The 21,288-nt window shown below is 53.0% G+C and overlaps 1 protein-coding gene across 1 annotated transcript in view; it reads left to right on the top strand.

The window, feature by feature from the left end:
• Positions 1-15,557, top strand: part of FLOT2 (flotillin 2) — a 17,726-nt gene extending 2,169 nt beyond the window's left edge. The window contains exons 2-11 of the mRNA XM_007452430.1: positions 5,176-5,257; positions 10,639-10,729; positions 11,663-11,786; positions 12,236-12,354; positions 12,473-12,586; positions 12,688-12,807; positions 12,897-13,111; positions 13,523-13,706; positions 14,022-14,171; positions 14,287-15,557. Of these exons, the coding sequence (XP_007452492.1) occupies positions 5,176-5,257; positions 10,639-10,729; positions 11,663-11,786; positions 12,236-12,354; positions 12,473-12,586; positions 12,688-12,807; positions 12,897-13,111; positions 13,523-13,706; positions 14,022-14,171; positions 14,287-14,325 (1,238 nt within the window). The 3' untranslated portion in view covers positions 14,326-15,557. The remainder of the gene's footprint in view (positions 1-5,175; positions 5,258-10,638; positions 10,730-11,662; positions 11,787-12,235; positions 12,355-12,472; positions 12,587-12,687; positions 12,808-12,896; positions 13,112-13,522; positions 13,707-14,021; positions 14,172-14,286) is intronic.
• The last annotated feature ends 5,731 nt before the right edge of the window (positions 15,558-21,288 follow it).

Genomic DNA, 21,288 nt, shown 5'->3' with positions numbered 1-21,288 from the left:
CCTGCTGGGGAGCGAACGGGGAGGGGCCAGGCCGGGGAAGGGCTCCGGGGGTGGGGCCTGAGCCTGCGGCGTTCCGGGCCGCACCTTGAGACCCCTTCCAGGGGGGACCACCAGTACTCCCATTTGCCGTGCTCTGCGCCCTAGGGAACGGGCCAGGGTCTTCCCAGACCTCCCCTGCCCTGAATGTTTAACCGTGTTTATTCCCTCCTTTCTCTGCTTCCTCCCCTGACAGGGTCTCCCCTGTGGCCTAGCGTATACCGAACTGAAGCCTTGGGGTTCCGGGAACAGTCTGGCCGGATGCCAGCGCCCGGGACGGGGGTTGGGTCGCAGGTGCACGTCGGGGGAGGGACCCTGGACATGAATCCTTGGGCTCTGGGCACAGACCCGTTAATTCCCAGCAGGCTGGGTTTGCTGGGGTTAACTGGTACTGCCCGCCCCAGGGACGCGGGTGCGGCCTCTACAGAAACGTGGCTCTGTGTTGCTCTGGTTGCAAAATGCTGCAGGCTCCAGAATTTCTGTGAGCTTAGGTGGGGCTGGGGGACTGCAGTATTGGGGAGGGGAGAGATATCTTGCCTTAAGGCTGTTATTTAAATTGTATGTTTGGGTATCTTGGGAAGTGGCAGAAGCCTTTCAAGCCACCAATTCGTGCAGCCCCTGGCACGGGTGCTGGGGAGAGGCTGTGTTTCCTGACAGCTTGGAGGCCTGTAGCTGCAGGAATCCCTATCTTCCCACTGTCAGTGGGGCTTCTCCGCCTGTGCAGAGTTGTTAGGGCCGGCTGCAGAATGAACAGGAGAGGGTGGGCTGGGCCAGGGCTTGTAGCTGCCCACCTTTGAGAGGTGTGATGAATCCACTGGGAACTTTCACCCCAGAACATGGCCTCTGGCTCAGTTTGGATCTCAAAATCCATCTCTCCCCTGGGACGGGAAATCCCCAGTCTCCCTAACTAGCACCTTACTCCAGTGGGGGAATTAAGATCCTTCACTTCCCTAGGAATTCCCTGGCGGTCCAGTGGTTATGACTCCATCCTTCCACTGCAGGGGGCCCAAGTTCAATCCCTGGTTGGGGAACTAAGATCCTTCACTTCCCTGAAAACCAGAAAAGATAGCCTTGGGGTCACCAGGGAGACCCCCAGAGAGCACTGAGGCCAAATCTGCTCCTCTATAAGAACTAGGCCAGTCTCCCAGCCACCACTCCTAAAGAAACCCACATCTGCATTGCACTTGGTTTTTCTTGTGTGATTTCTCTCTAGAATCCTAGACTCTGGGCTGAGGAGACAAAAGGTCCAGTCCTGTCTTTGTGGAGATCCTTGAGACTGAGGGGCAAGAGGAACCCCTGAGATGGGCTGCTCTGTGCCTTCCAGTTGCCAGGAACCTGGTCCTCTGGCCAGAGGCCAAGGCAGTGCTAGCTTCGAAGCTGTTTTAGGGGTGCGGAGAGGAGGCCATGCTGAGAATTAAGAGGACTGGAGTCAAGGGAGCGTGGAAGAGAAGAGAGAGAGAGAGAGAGAGAGAGAGAGAGAGAATGCCTGGCATAATATTACCTTTGGATTTGAGATGATCCAGCTGAGCTGTGGCTCTCTCTAGCACGTGGGCTCCCAGCCCGGTGCCCCCCCGCCCCATTACTTGGGCCTGCATCTAAGTCCAGGGGCATCTCACACAGCCTACTTTCAGAAGGAGGATGTTGATATATTTCATGATCATCTTTTCCGCTTGAAAAGTCTGGAGGTTCTTCTTCTTGTGTAACCCCCCTCCTTCATTCTGTAATGTAAAATTTTTTCCTCTGTTTCCACTTTTGGGAGTTTAAAAGGGGAATCCAAATACCGTACACCTTTCTCTCTTCTCTACAGTAGGTCAGAAGTTCTTAACCTGGAGTTTGTGGATACAATTTAGAGGTCTTTGTATTTGGATGAGGGGAGAATAGTACATTTTTATTCACACTAACCTAAACTGATATTTAGCGTTTCTTATGATTATTAATGTCAGCAACAATCCATGATAGTATTCGCAGATATTTTCCTACCATACTGCCTTTGTTGCAGGTACCGTAAAAACCATTTATGCTCGTCACTACTTTGAAATTAAGCCAGTTATTAAAATATCTACCACGAGATCTTATTATTTAATGTATTACACAGAGCACATATTACTATATCACACATTTGGTTGTTTTAACATTTTGATAACTTTAATTTGTTTCTTCTGTATCTTATTTTATGCATTTATGAACATTTGGCCGTTACCAGGCTACTAAGGGGGATTTCGACTGAAGAAATCCCCCTTGTATGGGAGTTCCCTGGTGGTCTACTGGTTAGGATTCGGCGCTTTCACTGCTATGGCCCGGGTTCAATCCCTGGTCAGGGAACTGAAATCCCACAAGTCGCGCAGCACCGCCAAAAAAAGAAAAATCCCGCTTGTAGAGTTGTAGATGGTCTTCTTGACTAGTAGGAAGAAAAGGGTGGAAGAGGGGCAGGAAGGGATAGGAGTGTTCCTGAGAGGGCGGACTGGCCCCTGTGTTTGGGGAGGGCTAAGAGTAGGACGGAGGTCATCATGGGATATTTTTTGATTTTTCAGCTTGGTTGAGGACAGAGCAAAGGAAAGCAGATTGAGTTAGAAAAAGTGAGCTAACATTAGGAGAAACTTCCAGGTCTGGAGACAGTGAGAACTGGGGAGGTCAAGGAGGGGCCACCTAAGCGTCCTCTTTTGGGAGTGGTGCTCAATGTGACCAGGAAGCTGGGGGGAGGAAGATGCCTTCCAGGGGAGGAGGCTGCTGGGGGCTGGACAGCCTGGCAGTCCCAGCTTCCTGTTGTTGCTACCCCTGGGAACCTGGCCATGTTGCCCTTGGCTGAGGCCCAGCTTGAGCTGAGGCAGCCTGCTCCCAAGGTCAGAGAATGAGTTAAAGGTAAAGGGCAGACAGCCACCCTGGGCTCCCCCACCCCCATCCCGCCCCGCGCCACTACCACCACCCCTCCCACAGCACACTGAGAAGTCCCCGGGGGGGATGAGGAACGAGGAAGTGATGGCTACTCTAGAAGTTATCCCCCGACATGAACCCCTAGGTCTGGCCTGGGTCACTGCAGGGGGCCGCCACAGCAAGGAAGCTGTGCCCCAGCCCCGACCAGGCCAGAAGAAGTGGAACAAGCTGTGGCTTTGGACTCTCTTCCGGTTTCACTGGATCCCGAGATGGTTTGGGTTTCAAATTGACTGCTTGTCCTTAGCGGCTTCCCTTACCCCATCCCCAGGGCAGAGAAGCCTGCAGCGGCTTACCTTGAGCAGCAGCCCTGAGAACCCGTATCTCCAGAGACCTAAGACCTCTTCCTGCCCCTGTGCACGCTGCGGGGCTGCTCCTGGTCCCTGGGCCTCGGGCTTGGCTGCTTGCACCCTGTGCATAGAGCAGACCAGGAAGCAGGGCTGGCCGCTCAGTGGGCAGTGCCGGACACCGGCTCTCTGACTTGGCAGGCCCGGCGCTCTTGCGGGGGTCCTTGTTCCTTTGCCTCCGCCTGTTTAAAACTTGTCTCTGGTTCGTGGTTCTCTCTATTGTCTGCTCGGTTGTCGGCCTGACCACCCACCCAAGTCCGGGCTCTAGACCTGCAGTGTCCGATATGGTAGCCACAAGCCACAGGTGGCCACTTAAATTTAAGTTAATTAAATTAAAATTCAGTTGCTTGGTTATACCAGTCACATTTCAAGTGCTCAGTAACAAATGTCCCTAGTAGGTGCTTTGTTGCACAGCACAGCTGGGGAGCATTTCTACTCTCGAAGGAAGTTCTCTTGGACAAGACTACTCTAGAAGCCATCCCCGCACGTGAACCCCTAGGTCTGGCCTGGGTCACTGCAGGAGGCTGCTTCCACCCAGCCTCCCTGACCCAGGTATCTTCCTCCCAGCAAAGCGGTGTTTCTAAAATGCAAATATAACTGCTGCTCCTTAGCTTAAATGACTCCCCCATCACTCAGACACAGACACACAGACACACACACACACACACACACACACACACACACACCCTACTGATGTCTGGAATGATTCTTATGTGTAAAACACACACACACACACACACACACACACACACACACACCTCCTTGGCCTGATACCTAAGCCACTCCATGATCTGCCCTCTGCCCCTCCACCCTGCCTTGTCGCCTCCCAAGGGGCCTGAGAGACACTGTAACCCAGCTATACAAAACTACGCCCTTTGACCCTGGGAGGCAAACACCCTAAGGCTTTCCTGAAAACCCAAGTTTGTGAACGAGGAAATGATGACACCCACTGGCATTTTCCCCATCACGTTTCCTTTGAATCGTCTGTTTCTGAACATGTCTGCACTGCAAGTGAACAGCCCCTCTTGCTTTCACTGTGTTTTCTTGAACTTGTTGAGTAAGTTTGGCATCAGCAGGAGGGTTCGTGACAAGAATTTCAAGAATTGATTTTTCTCGTTTCCGTATAGAGAGCTGCCGTACGCGTCCACGGCATGAATCAGGTCGTGGCCAGGTTCAGCATGCTATTTAGTTGATACACAGTTTTTCCAGGAGTCACTTCCTTTTTAGGCCTTTTCCCTTTCTCTTTTCCAGTTGGTACCATGAGTTGGGCTCTGTTATGAGGCCTTGCCTTCCCCATCCACTCCCACAAGAAGAACGAATTCACTCTGAACCCCTGGGAGTAGAGAACCAGCCTCACTGTTGGACCCGAGCAAGGCCCCAACCTTGGCTCAGAGGCTGTCTTCCATTAGCCTCCCACCCGCATTCCCTCTGTGACTGCACTCGCTCTGATAACAGGCGAATCGCATAGTACGACCATCATCCCAGGAAAAGGTCCCTCCTCCTAGTCTCACCTCTTTTAAGATAGGAATTTTATCTTCATCTCTGTTTCCCTAGCATGAAAAAATATTTGTTTGCTGAATGGATGGTTGAATCAAAGATGGAAGCTTTTCCATTCACTCCTGCCCTCTGACCTCTCATCTATTCTCTGAAAGCCCTTACATTCTGAACTACTCATTGGCTACCCTCCTTTCTACGCAAATTGCCTGTCTTCCAAACTAGATCCCGAGGCCCTTAAGGGCATACCTTCCATTTATTTGTAACCTCAGCACCTGGCACCCAGCAGTGGGAGTTGTCAAGTGTCAGAGCAGGCGAAGGCCCAGACCCAAGAACTGACTGACCAGCAGTGGTTTGCTTTGCTCTCCAGGGGGCTGTTGCGGTTCTGACTATAAACAGTATGTGTTTGGCGGCTGGGCCTGGGCCTGGTGGTGTATCTCCGACACTCAGAGGTAAGGGCCTGGGGGCCAGCCAACCGGGCATCCTGGTGGGCAAGGGAGAAAAGGGCTTCCATCCTTACCCCCTTCACCCCACAGGTCAGCTAGAGCATCTACCACTTGCCGCCTTCCACTCGGCGGGGCGGGGGCGGGGGGGGGTGTGACCTCCTAAGAAGCAGATGAAGTGGGTTACACAGGGATGCCGGAGGTCTGTCTGTGGGCACCTCCTCCTTGGTGGGTGTGCTTTTTTCCATTGAGGGCATCACTTCTGTCCCAGAGAATTCAAGCAGAATGCTAATGCCCTGATTCTAGCTCAGAGTTACGGGGGGGGGGGGGGGGGGGGGGGGGTGTGACCTCCTAAGAAGCAGATGAAGTGGGTTACACAGGGATGCCGGAGGTCTGTCTGTGGGCACCTCCTCCTTGGTGGGTGTGCTTTTTTCCATTGAGGGCATCACTTCTGTCCCAGAGAATTCAAGCAGAATGCTAATGCCCTGATTCTAGCTCAGAGTTATTCACGAAGCCTTAATTACACACCTGTTTGGAGTGGGTCTAAGAAGGGAAGAAAGGCTGAAGGAACCCCTTACACAAACCCTCACCTGTGCAGGCCCTGGGACAATGCAGGCAGGGGCTAAATGGCAGAGAATGGATATACAGTCTGAAGGGGCTCTGACAGCAGTGTGTTAAAGACAAGGGGTAGGGATCTAAGAAATTGGCTCTGGGGCTGGGCAAGATGGCTCTGGACCTCCTAAATCAGTCTGGAGAGACTTACTCGGGGAAGGGAGGTTTCAGCTCCCCAGAGGGCCCATCGTCAGGCTCTACCTGCTGGCTTTCCCAGAGCCTGCCGCAGGGCTGGACTTGGCCTGGGCCTCTCCTGCCCCCTCACTGCCCACCCAGGAGGAGATGAGGCCCGGCCACCTCTCCACCAGCACCCCTTCCTGACTATGGGAGATCAGGCGAGGGGCCCAGATTCTTCCAGGCCAGGACCCAGGCAACACAGGCAGCAGAGCTGCAAAAGTGCGGGCATGTTGGCGGCGGTGGGGGTCATCTGAAGGGGAAGCAGCAGAGATTCCAGTGAAATCCCCTTCCTGGATCCCAGCCCCACCAGTCAGCAGAGAGACGCCCCATGGCTACACTGGGCTGCTAGTGCTTGGGGCTCCAGGGAGTCTGAGGGTGTTGGCTAGTGTCAGGGGCATGGGAAGCATGTCACCACTTTTAAACTTCACTGATTTCTCACTAACCCCCTCCACTGTTCCATCTCTCCCCGCACTTGGCCCTGCCTGAGTTGAGGGATCCCGGGGGACTCTTCTGGCCCAAGGCCAAAAGTGTCAGAGAGTAATCAGCACTGGTCACAGCTTCCTCTCAGGCGGATCCTAAGCACTCCTGAGGGGGCCAGTTGGCCTGTCAGAAGCTGTGAGGTGCCCTCCGCAGAGACACTGTCACCCCACCCCACCCGCCATGGGACGATAGAGTATCTTGTCCAGACACCTCGACATACAGCCATGCCGAGAGAGTTTGCCTTTTGCCCCGAGACCTGTCCTGCCCGGGCATCCACTGCTGGGGCAACACCCAGCAGCCCTTTCTCCACAGCCATGGTCCCCCCTCCGTCTTCTTGCTCCAGGGAGCAGAGCCCCAAGACAGGAGGGCCAAGCTCCTCTGACAGCAGGCTTGGAAGTGAGGGGTGGGGGCCCTTGTCCTCATCCTAGGAAACTGACCTCCCACATCCAGGCTCAGCATCCTCCCTCCCTCCCTCTGGTCCCACTTGCTGGGTAGTCTGAGCCTGCAGCCACTCCCCTTCCTGGGCCCTGTTTGGGGCAGCCCCTTCCCCAGCCCCTAGCCTGCTTGGGGGACATTTCCACAAGCTGAGGCCTTTATTTCCCTAGGCTGGCAGGAGCCTCTCAGGTCAGAGTGGAATTTTCTAGCCCAGCCTCCCTTTTGAGATACTTTCCACAGCCATCCTACATGTCACCCGCCTTGGTGTCAGCCATTCTTCTCCAGACTCAGGGAAGTTCCTCCTGCTGCACTTTGCTGCCACATCCTGTCCTATCCTGAGGCCCTGATGTGGGCAGCTCTCTCTCCCTTGCCCGAGTGATTCCTCCACCTCTGGCATCTGAGCTGCAGCCTCCCTCCTTCACTCCCTTACTCCCTCCCTCCTCCCTCTTTCCTGTCTCCCTCTCTCCTCCTTCCCCAAAAGAGAGCTTGGTGGGTTCCTGTCTGAGCTGGGTCGAGAGTCCTCTCAGACCCAAGGGTGCTATTTTTAGGGGCTCGAGTGAAGGCAACCTTTGCACATCTGCATGGCTGGAGCCCCCAGGGCTGGCACTGCGAGAGTAGAGTTGGGGGATCCACATTGCCTACTGTTCCCCATCCCCCCAGTCCACCTGCTTCTGCACTGTCACCTCAGCCTCCCTCCTCCCTTCCTCTGGTGTAAGGAACCTTCCATGCTGTCCACAACCTGGCCTCTGACTGGACCAGCACCCTGCACACACTCTCACACACGCTGCCCTAGGAAGGCCCAGCTAGCGGGGGCCAGGTGGCTTTGAAGCACTTGGTTTCCTTTGCCATGACTCTGTGCTTTGCCCGACTCTGGAAATTCCAAAGTGAATGACTCGGTTGTCTCCCAGTTGTTGTTCCCGTGAATATCCTGGCAGGGGCGCACTTTCTCCCCCAGGCTTCCTTGACACACCCTTCCCCCCAGATCAGAAAATCCAAAATTCTAGGGAGGGGGCTTTTCTGGCCCTAAGTTGCCTTCTTAGTGATATGAAGCACAGGCCTTGAGGGTTTGTGCCCCGAGCAGGATTCAGTATTTTCTATGGCTCATTAATCCCCAGAGTGGCCTCCCCCGCCAATTCTGGAAACACAGGTTAGCCTGTGTCCGGAGGGTGGAGCTGAGGCTGTCTCCCAGATTGTGCCAGGAATCTTCTGGGAAAGTGAGGTGGTGGGTAACCCAGGTGCCCTATGCACAGGCCTCCCAACCTCAGGTCACGGGCCCAGGGCATTGGCAGACTTTTCCTCCAGCCCAGCAGCTCCTCACTGGAAGGGTATGGGGGCTAGAGAAGAGACCCAGAGGCCTCAGGCCAGCAAGGGGGTGTCTGTCCCCCTACGGCCCTAGGCTGAGCTGGCAGCGGGGGGAGCTGAAGTGCTAAGAGCAACCCCACCCCACCCCCCAGGCGTCAGGCTTTGGGTGCTTGTCTGGTAACCACTGTGTGTGTTTGCTGTGTCCCCTCCTACCCCTTCCTGTCCCTACCTCTCCCCACCCCCTGGCTGCTCCTCAGACTGTCTCTGGAGGTTATGACCATCCTGTGTCGCTGTGAGAATATTGAGACGTCGGAGGGGGTCCCGCTATTCGTAACAGGGGTTGCACAGGTAATAACCCACCTGCTTCCCTCCTCTGTGTCTAACCTTCTCTCTTCCTGCCCTGCGGGGCCTGGCAGGCAGGCGCTGGATGGACTCCACTTCTGAGAGTGTGCCTCTCTCCCCTCTGCTCCCACCTCTGCTGCTCTGGGTGGCAGGATGGATCCCTATAGATCCCCAACTCCCTTGCCCTCACTCACTGGGGCTGCCAGCGGGGGAAAGGGTGAGGGCTTCTGGAAGCTCTGCCCAAGTCTGCCAGTGGGGGTCCTTGGATGACAAGCCTAAATTGGGAGTAAGTTGAGGCAGGAGACACAGGCCCTTTAGTGACAGAGCTGGGCTGTCTGGGCGGAGGGTTCCGGCCTAACGACTCCTACAGAAGTCCTAGTCCTCCAGGCACCACGGAACCCCTTGCCAGCCCCTGCTCCAGGCTGACACCTCAGTGTCAAGCCCTAGTCCTCCCTGCAGGGCCAGGAGATGCATCCCATGGGGAGTTCTGTTCACCCCGCCACTTGACGCCCCCCAATTTCCTGCCCCTAATTTGTGTCGAGGGACCTTTGAGCAGATCTCTTGTCACCGGACTTCAGCTTCCGCATCCGTGAAATGGGGAGAATTATGCCCTCCCTGTGCCTCGTAGGAATATTGGAAAGGCGAGTAGAACGATATGAGGGCGCTTTGGGATTTTCAGGAAAGAAGTGCTAGAGGAGCCCCATCTGTACCGTGAACATGATCTCATGATCTCACTTGGAAAAGCAAGTGACCTGCTGTCTCACTCCTCACTGCCACGCAGCCGTAGCTATGAAACCCTTTCTTGAGCAAGGGCGTTGAGCAACTCCAAGTGCTTTCTTCATGACATGCAGGTTCCCATCTTCATTGCTTCATTCACCAGCTCCCTGTTGAGCACCTTGTCAGCTCCAGGCACTGAGGAGGCAGCGATGAACATCAGAAAACCCCTGGCTTCTCAGAGCCTGCATGCTGGCAGGTCCCCAGGCTGGAAGAGACCTACATGTCACCTTACCCATCCCCTTCCCTCTCATGAAATTGTCTTCCAGCTTCTCAGGCAAAACCCCTGCACCACCACACCCTTCCTCACCCATGGTGTTATGCCTAATGGGGAAGGGGACTGTCCCCATTGCACCCACCCCTTATAGCCACAGGAGGGCAGGCTTCAGAGCAGAGGCCTGAGAAGAAGCCCAGAGCACCTTGTGTGGAATGAGTAGGGTCCAGGCCTCTCTCGACCCGCTTCTAGAGCAGCCTCATCTCCCTCCAAACCCACGTTCTACTTGAAACGGCTGCAAATGCCGAGGTCCCTTTTCAGCTGGGTGCTGTGGACCCTTGAGGACTCAGGTTGTCTGGGCAGAACAACTCTTTGTAGGATTAGTGCTCCTTGGCCAGGAAGCTCTAGTGTGACCCCAGCCCTTTCCCCCACTGGCCCACCTGGCCCCAACCCCAGAGGGTGGGCTTCAAGTCCTAGCCTGTTGCCAGGTAGAGGGACCAGGCCGGGATTCCCTCACAGGGGGCAGGCTCCCAGCGTGCCAGGCTACAAGGCAGAGCTTTCTCAGCAGCCTCCTGGGGCATCCCAGGGTGTGAGCAGACCCAGGGAACAGGTGAGGGCCATGTTCAGATGGCATCCCTGGACGGCCTGCACAGCACGGCCTAGAGAGCCAGCATTTACGTGCTGTCCCAGGACACACACACAGCTACATCTGTAGACTCTGCCCACCCCCACTCCTCCAGCCCAGACCACCCACAGCCAATTCTCCTCTGCTTCCCTTTCCCACTCTTGCAGCCAGGCTGACCTGAGCAGAGGACATGTGTGCACGTGGGTAGCACACTCCACTCCTTCCTGTGAGCCATCTGCACCCCACCCCCCACCTGCTTTCCCACCCATCGCCTCCTCACATGCTCCCAGCTCTGACCCCTTAGAGGGTCCTCCCCCCCAGCAGGACCCCTGGCCCATCCCAGCCGGAGCAGTGAGGTGTCACACCCTTTCCCCGCACCCCAGGCCCTGGGCCCCCAGACCCATGTCCCTGTTTTGCGTTTCTTGGCAGGATTTCCCTAGAGATTATGACGTTGCAGCCCCGCTGCGAGGACGTAGAGACGGCCGAGGGGGTAGCTTTAACTGTGACGGGTGTCGCCCAGGTATAGTAACTCAGCAGCCCCGCGCATGTCCGTTGAGCTGCCTCGTCGCCATGCTGGGGTCTGGGGGGGGGGAGAGGACGGCAGCCAGGGGCAAGTCTCCCTCCAGCGCCCCTGCCCCCGCCCCCCTGCCTCGAGTGTCATCGCCACTGGAACACGCTCGGCCTCTTGGCCGCCCAGCAGGACTAACAGACACCCCTTCTCTCCCCAGCGGGCCCGCGGAGGACAGAACCAGTGCTGAGAACTCCTGTCTCACTAACCCCACCCCCTTCTTTGCAGGTGTCAGAAATGCCAAGCCCCAGAATCCAAGCCTTCCCTGTTCCCTGGGTAGGGGGCTGCAGGGTGGGGACCAGAGGGCGAGGCCACGTGAGGCAGGGGAGCTCTGGAGTCGGAGGCTGCGTTATCTTCCCAGCTCAGTGCCTGGCCAAGGGGCTTCCTGCTCTCCAGAAGTCCACACAGGGCAGGTTCAACCATGTTCTAGGCCTCTGGTGAGGGGGTTGTCGGCTTAGTGCCTTGGGAATGAAAGGCAGGAGGATGCCCACCCTTGGTGGCGGACCCCGGACCTGTCTCCTGCCCTGTCCCGGCTCTCTTTCCTAGTCTGTCTGTCTGTCTGTGCCCCTATTGCTCATTCTCCTTTTTGCAGAGACCTGCAGGCTGAGGGGCAGAGAGTGGACTGGAGGGGTAGTGGGGAGCCCCAAATGCCCAGAAGAGAGGCCATGGCAGGGCCTGGGGCTGCCAGTGAAGATGAAGTTTCTCAGTATGAGTTCCTCATGTCTTCTCCCCACTGGGGGCCTCAGACAGACTCCACCCCCTCCCAGCCCCTAGGCCTCCAGGTCCTGAAAAGGAGGGGAGGGGTACCATCACCATCCTCCTGGGTCTGGGGCCTCCGTCAGCCTCCCTCCAGCCTGGCTCAGGCGCCTCTGTGACCACTGGCAGGTGAAGATCATGACTGAGAAGGAGCTCCTGGCCGTGGCCTGCGAGCAGTTCCTAGGCAAGAGCGTGCAGGACGTCAAGAACGTCGTCCTGCAGACCCTGGAGGGGCACCTGCGCTCCATCCTCGGTGAGGCCCTGCCCAGCCCGGGGACCCCTCTGCTGCCTTCAAGGAGCCTCACAGTGTTCCCAGGCCATGGCCAGGGAGGGGACAGGGGGAGCAGGGGGTTCTGCCTGTCAGTCCCGCTGAGAGGCTTCTAGCTGAAAAGCTGATAGTTTTCCGTCAAGTATTTCCTTTCAAAACATGAGGTGACTTGAGTGAAGAGGAGGGCATTGAAGTAGGGGCTGAGCGGCTGCCAGTCTGGTCAGGCACCTGGTGCTGCTTAGGACACTTTTCCTCATCCTGCCTGGACCCTGCAGGAGGAGGCTCAGTGTTAGATGCTGTTAAGAAGAAACCGAGGAAGACCCAGCTCTGACCGCGTGACCCCTGCGTACACTCAGACCTCCACCTGCATGCCTCCTCCCTTTCCCAGCTGGCTGGGCCCCTGGGGAGCCAGCCCATGATCCTTCTGCCCTCAGGGACCCTGACAGTGGAGCAGATTTATCAGGACCGGGACCAGTTTGCCAAGCTGGTGCGGGAGGTGGCAGCCCCCGACGTCGGCCGCATGGGCATCGAGATCCTCAGCTTCACCATCAAGGTGCAGTGTGATGGGAAGCCTGTGGCCTCTGCGTCCATCCGGGAGTGGGGAGCTTGGCCAGAGGAGAACCTTTATGCCTCTGACTGTTCCCAGGGATGACTCCCCCTTCCCTCCCCAGGACGTGTATGACAAAGTGGACTATCTGAGCTCCCTGGGCAAGACGCAGACTGCTGTGGTACAGAGAGATGCCGACATCGGAGTGGCCGAGGCTGAGAGGGATGCAGGCATCCGGGTATGTGGGCTTTCCTTCCCAGCCCCAGGGACAGGGAGCTCAGGGGTGGTGGGACCATGGTTGCTCAGGGGACCCTAAGCACCTGCCCCTCCTGCTCGCAGGAAGCCGAGTGCAAGAAGGAGATGCTGGACGTGAAGTTCATGGCAGACACCAAGATCGCCGACTCCAAGCGAGCCTTTGAGCTGCAAAAATCAGCCTTCAGTGAGGAGGTCAACATCAAGGTGAGAAGCCGTAGGGCATCCCAGGTTGGGGCTCAGGGCCCAGGACTTGGCAGCCAGCCTGTGACATGCTGACCACACTCCCGCCACAGACGGCTGAGGCCCAGCTAGCTTACGAGCTACAAGGGGCCCGTGAGCAGCAGAAGATCCGGCAGGAAGAGATTGAGATTGAGGTTGTGCAGCGCAAGAAGCAGATTGCAGTGGAGGCGCAGGAGATCCTGCGCACAGACAAGGAGCTCATAGCCACAGTGCGCTGCCCCGCTGAGGCCGAGGCCCACCGCATACAGCAGATCGCCGAGGGCGAGAAGTAGGTGCCACTGGTGCCCGGGCTGGGGGGTTAGTCCAGCTCCTCTGCCACCCATGCACTCCCTCCACTCCTGACCGAGCTTGGGGGCCCCTTCTCCCCCACTGTGAAGTAGGAGTGACCCGCCTCTCCTGTGGGGTTGTTGTTAGGAAGACTGAATTAGATGTAGGAGGTTTAAGGGCCTGGTATGGTGCCTGGCACAGAGGGCACCTCTGCTTGGTCCCCTCTCTCATTTGCATCTGGGAGCCAGTGCCCTCTCCTTGGCCAGAGTCAGAAGGCCAGGGCACCCTCCTCTCGTGGGTCCCCCACCCCTGACACCTGCCAAAGCAGAGGCTCGGGGTTTGGTGGCCCCCAGGCAAGGCTGGAGGGGCCCCTGGCATTTCCCACTGATCCTGCCCACCCGGGCTCCCCCAGGGTGAAGCAGGTCCTCTTGGCACAGGCAGAGGCTGAGAAGATCCGCAGAATCGGAGAGGCGGAGGCAGCAGTCATCGAGGCGATGGGCAAGGCAGAGGCTGAGCGGATGAAACTCAAGGCTGAGGCCTACCAGAAATACGGGGATGCAGCCAAGATGGCCTTGGTGCTGGAGGCCCTGCCCCGGGTGAGGCTCCCACCCCAGCCTGAGACTGGCTGGGCAAGTGCTGGACTTCTCTGGGCCTTGTCAGTAACACAGCAACAGGCAGGCTGGGAGGGTTAAATTGGGGAGTACTCAGCAGTGGGGAGAGAACCCCACAACAGGCATAGGCTCATCCCTAACCCACTGGGCCGTCTGACCATGAATTGCAAATGAAGGCCACCCAGGCTACACTGGGATTGGGTGAGGTAGAGACGGGAGGGAGAGATGCTGGACAGGGCAGGTGGATGGAGTCTGAGTACCAACCAGCTCCCCCACCCCCACCCTACCCCCGCCTCCTAGATTGCTGCCAAAATCTCCGCCCCTCTGACCAAAGTCGATGAGATTGTGGTCCTCAGTGGGGACAACAGCAAGGTGACCTCAGAGGTGAACCGACTGCTGGCCGAGCTGCCTGCCTCTGTGCACGCCCTCACGGGCGTGGACCTGTCTAAGGTGGGTGTCTAGCCATCTGCGGTGGGTTGCTGGGCAACCCAGTGGACTGGCCCAGGCGGAGCGGTCGGTTGGGGGCCCCGGAACCAAGGCCTCATGGCATCTCCCATCCTTGCAGATACCACTGATCAAGAAGGCCACCGGTGCACAGGTGTGAGGTCCCGAAGGCTCACACCGTTCAGCAGCCACCGCCCCCTCTTCAGCACCCGTTTTAGTACCACAGGGACAACGGGAACGTTACTGACTCTGGTGCCTTATTTTGTAGGGACCAGGAGTGCTGCGTGTTCGGGCCTCTGGCTGTCTTCCCTTCTCCCCTGTCTGTCTGTCTCCGTCCGCTTCTCCTCTACCCCACACCCTCAGTTTCACTGCCACAGTTGTCTGGTCTGTCTCTTCCGCCCTTATCTCCCTGTACGTTCCTTCCTTTGTCTGTTTGTCTTTTTCTGTCCCCTCTCCTCCCATCCTCTACACACATCATGTAGTTTAGGCTGAAGATGTTGTCTCACTGTCTGTCTCTTGGGGGGTGGCCCTGCTGCTCCTCAGAATCCTGGTGCCTTGAAGTTTTCTGTGCATCTGTCCATTCCCCCTGTGGCCCCAGCCAGAGCTTCAGCACGGGTGCAGGGATTCTGGGTAGGACGGCCACCCTGCCCTCTCCTGGCCTGGTCCCTGCCCCCAGGAAGGGGACCTTCCCTTCTCGGCCCAGGTTATCTGTGGCTGCAGGCCCAGGGCCAGCGCCATTCACTAACCCCGTGCCCAGCCCCAGGCCTGCTCTCATACCTTACCTCTTTCTCCCCCGCCCAGGGGCACAGAGGGAAGGCCTCCTGTATAGAGCAGCTCCCTCAGTTTACTACTGCCTTAGGAGGCCCCTGCTTGTGCTCAGGGAAGTCCCCTTCATGGACATGTCCCTACTAGGTGGAGTGGGGCTTGGTCCCAACTCTGCTGATCCCTTCTGGGATCAGGATCTAGCCCTTCTGGAGACTAGAAAGTGTAAAGACCCTCTTCCTACTAGGGCTGTACTGTCCTGGGTGTCGGGCTGGGCCCTTCCAGTGGGCAAAGCTATGGCACCCTATACAGAATCCAGTGCTGTAGACTGGCCAGACTCCACACCCCTTGTGCCAGCTTTCTTCCTGGCCAGAGTGATTAGGTTCCAGCCATGGGGAAGCAGCCCAGTCCTCTGTGTCCTTGCTCCAGTGGAGGCAGAAGAGCCCAGGACCCAAGCATCCTGGCAGGGGTGCTGTGGGTGTCCTGTGGTCCCAGTCCCCCACCCCTTGCCCTGCCCCAGCCTGTGTAGCTGTTCCTGCATGTGGATGCTGCATGTGTGGTCTGGGGCTTGGATGCTGCACTGCCCCGCTGCCCGTCCCTTCTGGTAGAATAAAGATCTGGTCATCCCCACACCCTGTATTGTGTCTTTTGTGAGGGGAGAGACTGGGAAGCAAGAACCAACCAGGTCCCCCACCCCTACACCCCTTCAGCCTGAAAGCTGCACTTTGCCTGTTCTTCCCCACCCTAGCCACTGGGGGGCATGCCCCCTTAGCATCCTAGAGCAGGGCCACCATCGCCCAGGTGCTGAAGCCAGACCTGAGGCCAGGGAGACCTGGCTCCACTGCAGACAGAAGACGGAAGGGGCTGCCAGGTTCACTGCACCCCTGCCCATCCTGAGCCCCACTCGGTAATGGAGACTGTTTCTCAAGAGTGTGAGCGCTGGAGTCAGACTGCTTGGGTTTAAATTTTAGTTCTGTTGTTCATCACCTGTGTAATCTTGGGCAGGTAGCTTCATCTTTCTGGGCCTCAGTATCTGTATTCATTTTACAAATTTAATGCTTCCTATGTGCCAGGAATTGTCCTAGACGCAGGGGAGACTGCAGTGAATAAAACCAATCCCTAGCTTTTAGAGTTTACATTCAGGTGGGGGGAACAAAATAAGAAAAATTAAATATACAGTATGTTAGATAATGGTATGTGCCAAGGAGGAAAATAAACAGGGAAAGGAATAGGAAGTTCGGGAGGGTGTTGAAACTTTAGTGTGAGGAAGGCCTCATTGAGAAGGTAGCACTGAGGAAAGCAAAGGAATGAGTCATGCAGATATCAGAGAAGAGCTTTCTGTCCAGAGCCTCTGACATGGAAGTGTGTCTGGCATGACTGAAAAACCAGCAAGGAGGTCAGTGTGTTTGGAAGTGAGTGAATGAATGAGCAGTGGGGTGAGTGGTGGGAGATGAGGTCAGGATGGAAACCTGTTTCTGGTTCATGTAGAATCTTAATGGGGCCTATTTTTGCCTTTGCTCCGAGATGGGAAACCACTGAAGGGCTTCGAAAGAGAAGTGATGCGATCTGACACATGTAAAAAGATCATTCTAGGCACTGAGACAATCCAAGGGAGACAGGAAAATCTTTTCCAGAAATGGTTGAACAACTGAGCCTAAATGAGAAAAAAATTGGGACTTCCCTGGTGGTCCAGTGATTAAGACTCTGAGCTTCCAACGCGGGGGGTGAGGATTCAATCCCTGGTTGGGGAACTAAGATCCCACATGCTGTGCAGCAAAAATACATAAATAAATAAATGAGAAAAAAATTGAGTCACGATCCCTACCTCATTCCATATATTGATACAAAAACTAGTTTGAGATGGATCATAGATCTAATGTAAAAAAGCAAACCATAATGCTTATAAGACAAGAGGGAAATGTTTCTGTGACCTTCGCACAGGCAAGATTTCTTAGGACAAAAACGAAAAAAAAAAAGCACTAACCATAAAGAAAAAAATAAATTAGACCATCAAAATAAGTCTCTGTTCATCAAAAGAAACTTAAAATGAGAAGGCAAGCATAGTCAGAAAAAGCATTTACAGTATGCGTTTCTAACAAAGGGCTTGCATCTCATTTAAAAAGAGCTCCCAGGGACTTCCCTGGCAGTCCAGTGGTTAGGACTCTGCGATTCCAGTGTTGTGGACCCCGGTTCGGTCCCTAGTCAGGGAACTAAGATCCCACAAGCTGCTGGTGTGGCAATAAATAAGTAAATAAATAAAAAGCTCCCACGAATCAATAATAGAAAGACAACACAATACGAACGTCACTCTGAATGCTCTGCTGAAAATAGAATGGAGAGGGACAGTTGCTTCTTACCTGTATTGCAATAATACAGGTGAAATATGATGGTGACTTGGACCAATGGGGGCTGGTGAGAAGCACTCAGATTCTGGATCTATTTTGAACTAACAAGAGTTGCTGACATTGGGTATAAGAGAAAAAGAGGGGAAAGAAAATGCCCTCCGTATGCCATGTTCATGAATGTAAAGACAGTATTCCAGGGACTTCCCTGGTGGTCCAGCACTCCACTTCAGGGGACACGGGTTTGATCTCTGGTCAGGGAACTAAGATCCTGCATGCCGCACAGTGCGGCCAAAAAAAAGAAACAGGTTCAGCGTTGCAAAGATATAGTTTCTCCCAAATTGGTCTATAGGTTCAATATAATACCAATCAAAATCCCAAGAGATTTTTAATTGACAGACTAATTCTGAAGTTATGGGGAAATGCCAAAGGACCAAGAATAAGCAAGACAAGCTTGAAAAAGAGTAAAGTCGGAAGATTCGAACTATCGGATGTCAAGACTTTTAAAGTTTTAGTAATCAAGACAGTGTGATACTGGCACTTAGTAGACCGATGGAATAGAACAGGAAGTCCAGAAAAAGACCCACACTTGTTTTATGACAAAAGTGGCAATGTAGAACTGTGGGGAAAAGACAGTCTTTTCAATAAACGATACTGGATATCTGGGGGGGGGGGATGGTTCTTGACCTTGAACCTCACACTGTACATGAAATCAGTTCCAGATGGGTTGTGGATCTAAATGTTAAAAGTAAAACTGTAAAACATATAGAAAAGAACAGAATATCTTCATGACCTTAGGATCATCAAAAAAGTTTTTTAAACAAGTCAAAACTCAATAACCATATAAGAGAGGAAATTCCCTGTCAGTCCAGTGGTTAGGACTTGGCACTTTCACTGCAGTGGCCTGGGTTCAATCTCTGGTCAGGGAACTAAGATCCCGCAAGTCTCGAGGTGTGGCCAAAAATAATAAAAATAATCAAGAATATGTGTTTATCAAAAGACATACTAATCTCCAGGGAATTATACTGAGCAAAAAAGATCGGTACCAAAATGTTACATACTACATATATGATTCCAATTATATAACTTTTATTTTTAATTGTGGTGAAGTACACATAACATAAAATTTACCATCTTAACCAATCTGAAGCCTACATTTCAGTGGTATTAAGTACATTTATATTATTATGTAACCATCACCACCATCCATCTCCCAGAACTCTTTGTATTTTGTAAAACTGAAACTCTACCCATTCGACAATAACTCCCCATTCCTCCTTGTCCCCGGCCCCCGGCAACCATCGACCTACTTTCTGTTTCTATGAATTTCACTACTATACATACCTCACATAAGTGAAATCATAAAATATTTGCCTTTTTGTGACTGGATCCTTTCACTTAGTATAACATCCTCAACGCTGAATAACATCCCATTGTATATATTCACCACATTTTGCTTATCCATTCATCTGTTAATGGACAATTGGATTGCTTCCATGTTTTAGCTATTGTTTTTGTTTTGTTTTGTTTTGTTCCCCCCCCCCCACCAGGGATTGAACCCGGGCCCTCAGCAGTGAAAGCTCTGAGTCCTAACCACTGGACTGCCAGGGAATCCTTATTTCTAATTTTTTGAGGAACTATATTTTTTTTTTTTTTTTCCCCCCCCCCCCACCAGGGATTGAACCCGGGCCCTCAGCAGTGAAAGCTCTGAGTCCTAACCACTGGACTGCCAGGGAATCCTTATTTCTAATTTTTTGAGGAACTATATTTTTTTCCACAGCAGCTGCACGATTTTATATACCCACCACCTACCAACAGTGTGCAAGTGTTCCAATTTCTCCACATTTTCACCATTCTCACTTGTTCTTTTCTTTCTTTCTCTCTCTTTTTTTTTTTTTTTTTTTTTTTTTTGGTAGTAGCCATCCTAATGGGTGTGAGTTATATATAACATTTTTGAAATGACAAAATTTTAGAAATGGAGAACAGATTAGTGGCTGCCAGCGGTAGGAACAGGGCTGGGTGTGGTTTTAAACACTAGGGATCCTTGTACTAGAACTGTTCAGTAACTTTATCGTGGTGGATACATGTACATATACACGTGATGAAATTGTGTAGAACTTAATACATTACATAAGTGAGCACAAGCAAAACAGGAAATCTGAATAAAATTGGTAAATTATATCAATGTCAACATCCTGTGATATTTGGCTGTGGTTATGATATTACTCTGCAGTTTTGCAAAACGTCACCAGTGGAGAAACTGGGCAAAGTGTGGAAGGGACCTCTCCATATTATTTCTGACAACTGCATGTGAATCTACAATTGTCTCAATATAAATTTCAATTAATAAGCACACACACACACTCACACACAAGGACCCATTGAGAATATGAGAAGGCAAGCCTCAGAATAATGGGAAAAGATATTTATAATACATATATCTGGGGGGGAAATGTAGCACTCAGAATATACTTTGCAAATCAAGAAGGAAAAAGACAAGATAACCCAACAGAAAAAGAGAAATGATGGCTCAAGCACTACACAGAATGGCCAATAGATGCCTGAAAACATGTATGGCAAAGATAGTGGCAAAGACAGTGGCAACAATATTTTCTATTCTACATGTTCCTCTTACAGTGTGACTTTGACAGTCCTTCCAATTAGAGGTGGAGACTATGCCCCCTTTCCCTTGAAACTGAGTGGACTTTTGTGGCTATTTAGGTCAATAGAATACGGCAGAAGTGATATTATATGACTTCCAAGGCTATAGCTCATAGGAGACAATGCATCTTCCACTTTATTTGCTGGAATATTCTGTCTTTAAGTCTTCAGCCACTGTGTAAGCAGTCTGACTGTGCTGTGAGGAAGCCCAAGCAGGCAGACCACATGGATAGGCCCTGAGCTACGTGAAGAGAGAGGGATGCCCGGCCAGCTCCCAGCTCTCCCAGCCCCCATCTGACTTCATCTGCGTGAGAAACCCCAAGCCAGTTCTGCACAGCAGACCTCCTGAAATCCTGACTTCCAAAACTGTGCGAAGTAGGAAAACGACTGTTGTTTAAGCTTCTAAGTTTGGGGATGATTTGTTACATAGCAATGGATAATGGGAATAGCATGCATAACTTCATTAGTCATCAGGGAAGTCCAAATTCTGACCAGAACAGACATCACTGCACATCCACCAGAATGATTAAAATGGAAAGGAGTAACAATACCAAGTGTAGGGGAGGATGTGGAGCAACTGGAAATTTCACACACGGCTGGAAGAAATGTCAGTACAACCACTCTGAAAACCTGTTTGATGGAAAATAGTACCTACACCTGAACGTAAGCATGCCCTTTGACCCAACCATTCCACGCCCAGCAGAAATACACACACATGTATGTACAAGAATAATGGGAGTTCCCTGGGGGCCTAGTGGTTGGGACTCTGGGCTTTCACTGCCATGGCTCGTGGCAGCATGGTAAAAAAAAAGAATCTTCATGGCAGCATTATGAATAATGGCCCCCAAACTCAAACAATCCAAATGTTTACTAATGGTAGAATGAATAAAGTGTAGTGTTTTCATGAAATTGAATACTGTGCAGTAATGAAAATAAACCAATTACTGATCCATACAACAACTTGAATGAGTCTTGCAAACATAATGTTGAGCTAAAATGATACACAGTACATCATTCCATTATACAACATCCAAAAAAGCACGCAAAGCTAATCTATGGTATTAGAAGGCAGGATAGAAGTCACCTTTGGAGAGAAAGAGGTGGGTAATAGAGAGAGGATGCACCTGGGAAGGTGGTGTTTCTTGACCTGGGTGGTTGTTACTTGGGTGTGTTCACTTTATGAGTTTGGTGGGGTTTTTTGTTTTTTCTTTCTTTTCTTTTTTTTTTGGCACCACGCAGTTTGCGGGATCTTAGTTCCCCGACCAGGGATCAAACCCAGGCCCCTTGCAGCAGTGGAAGCTCAGAGTCCTAACTACTGGACCACCAGGGAATTCCCCATTTTTTGAAAAAAAAAAAAA

Source organism: Lipotes vexillifer, unplaced genomic scaffold, assembly GCF_000442215.2.
Source record: "Lipotes vexillifer unplaced genomic scaffold, Lipotes_vexillifer_v1.1 scaffold216, whole genome shotgun sequence".
NCBI lineage: Eukaryota > Metazoa > Chordata > Mammalia > Artiodactyla > Lipotidae > Lipotes > Lipotes vexillifer.
The sequence above is the reverse complement of the archived record's forward strand: the minus strand, read 5'-3'. Positions and strand labels throughout refer to the sequence as shown.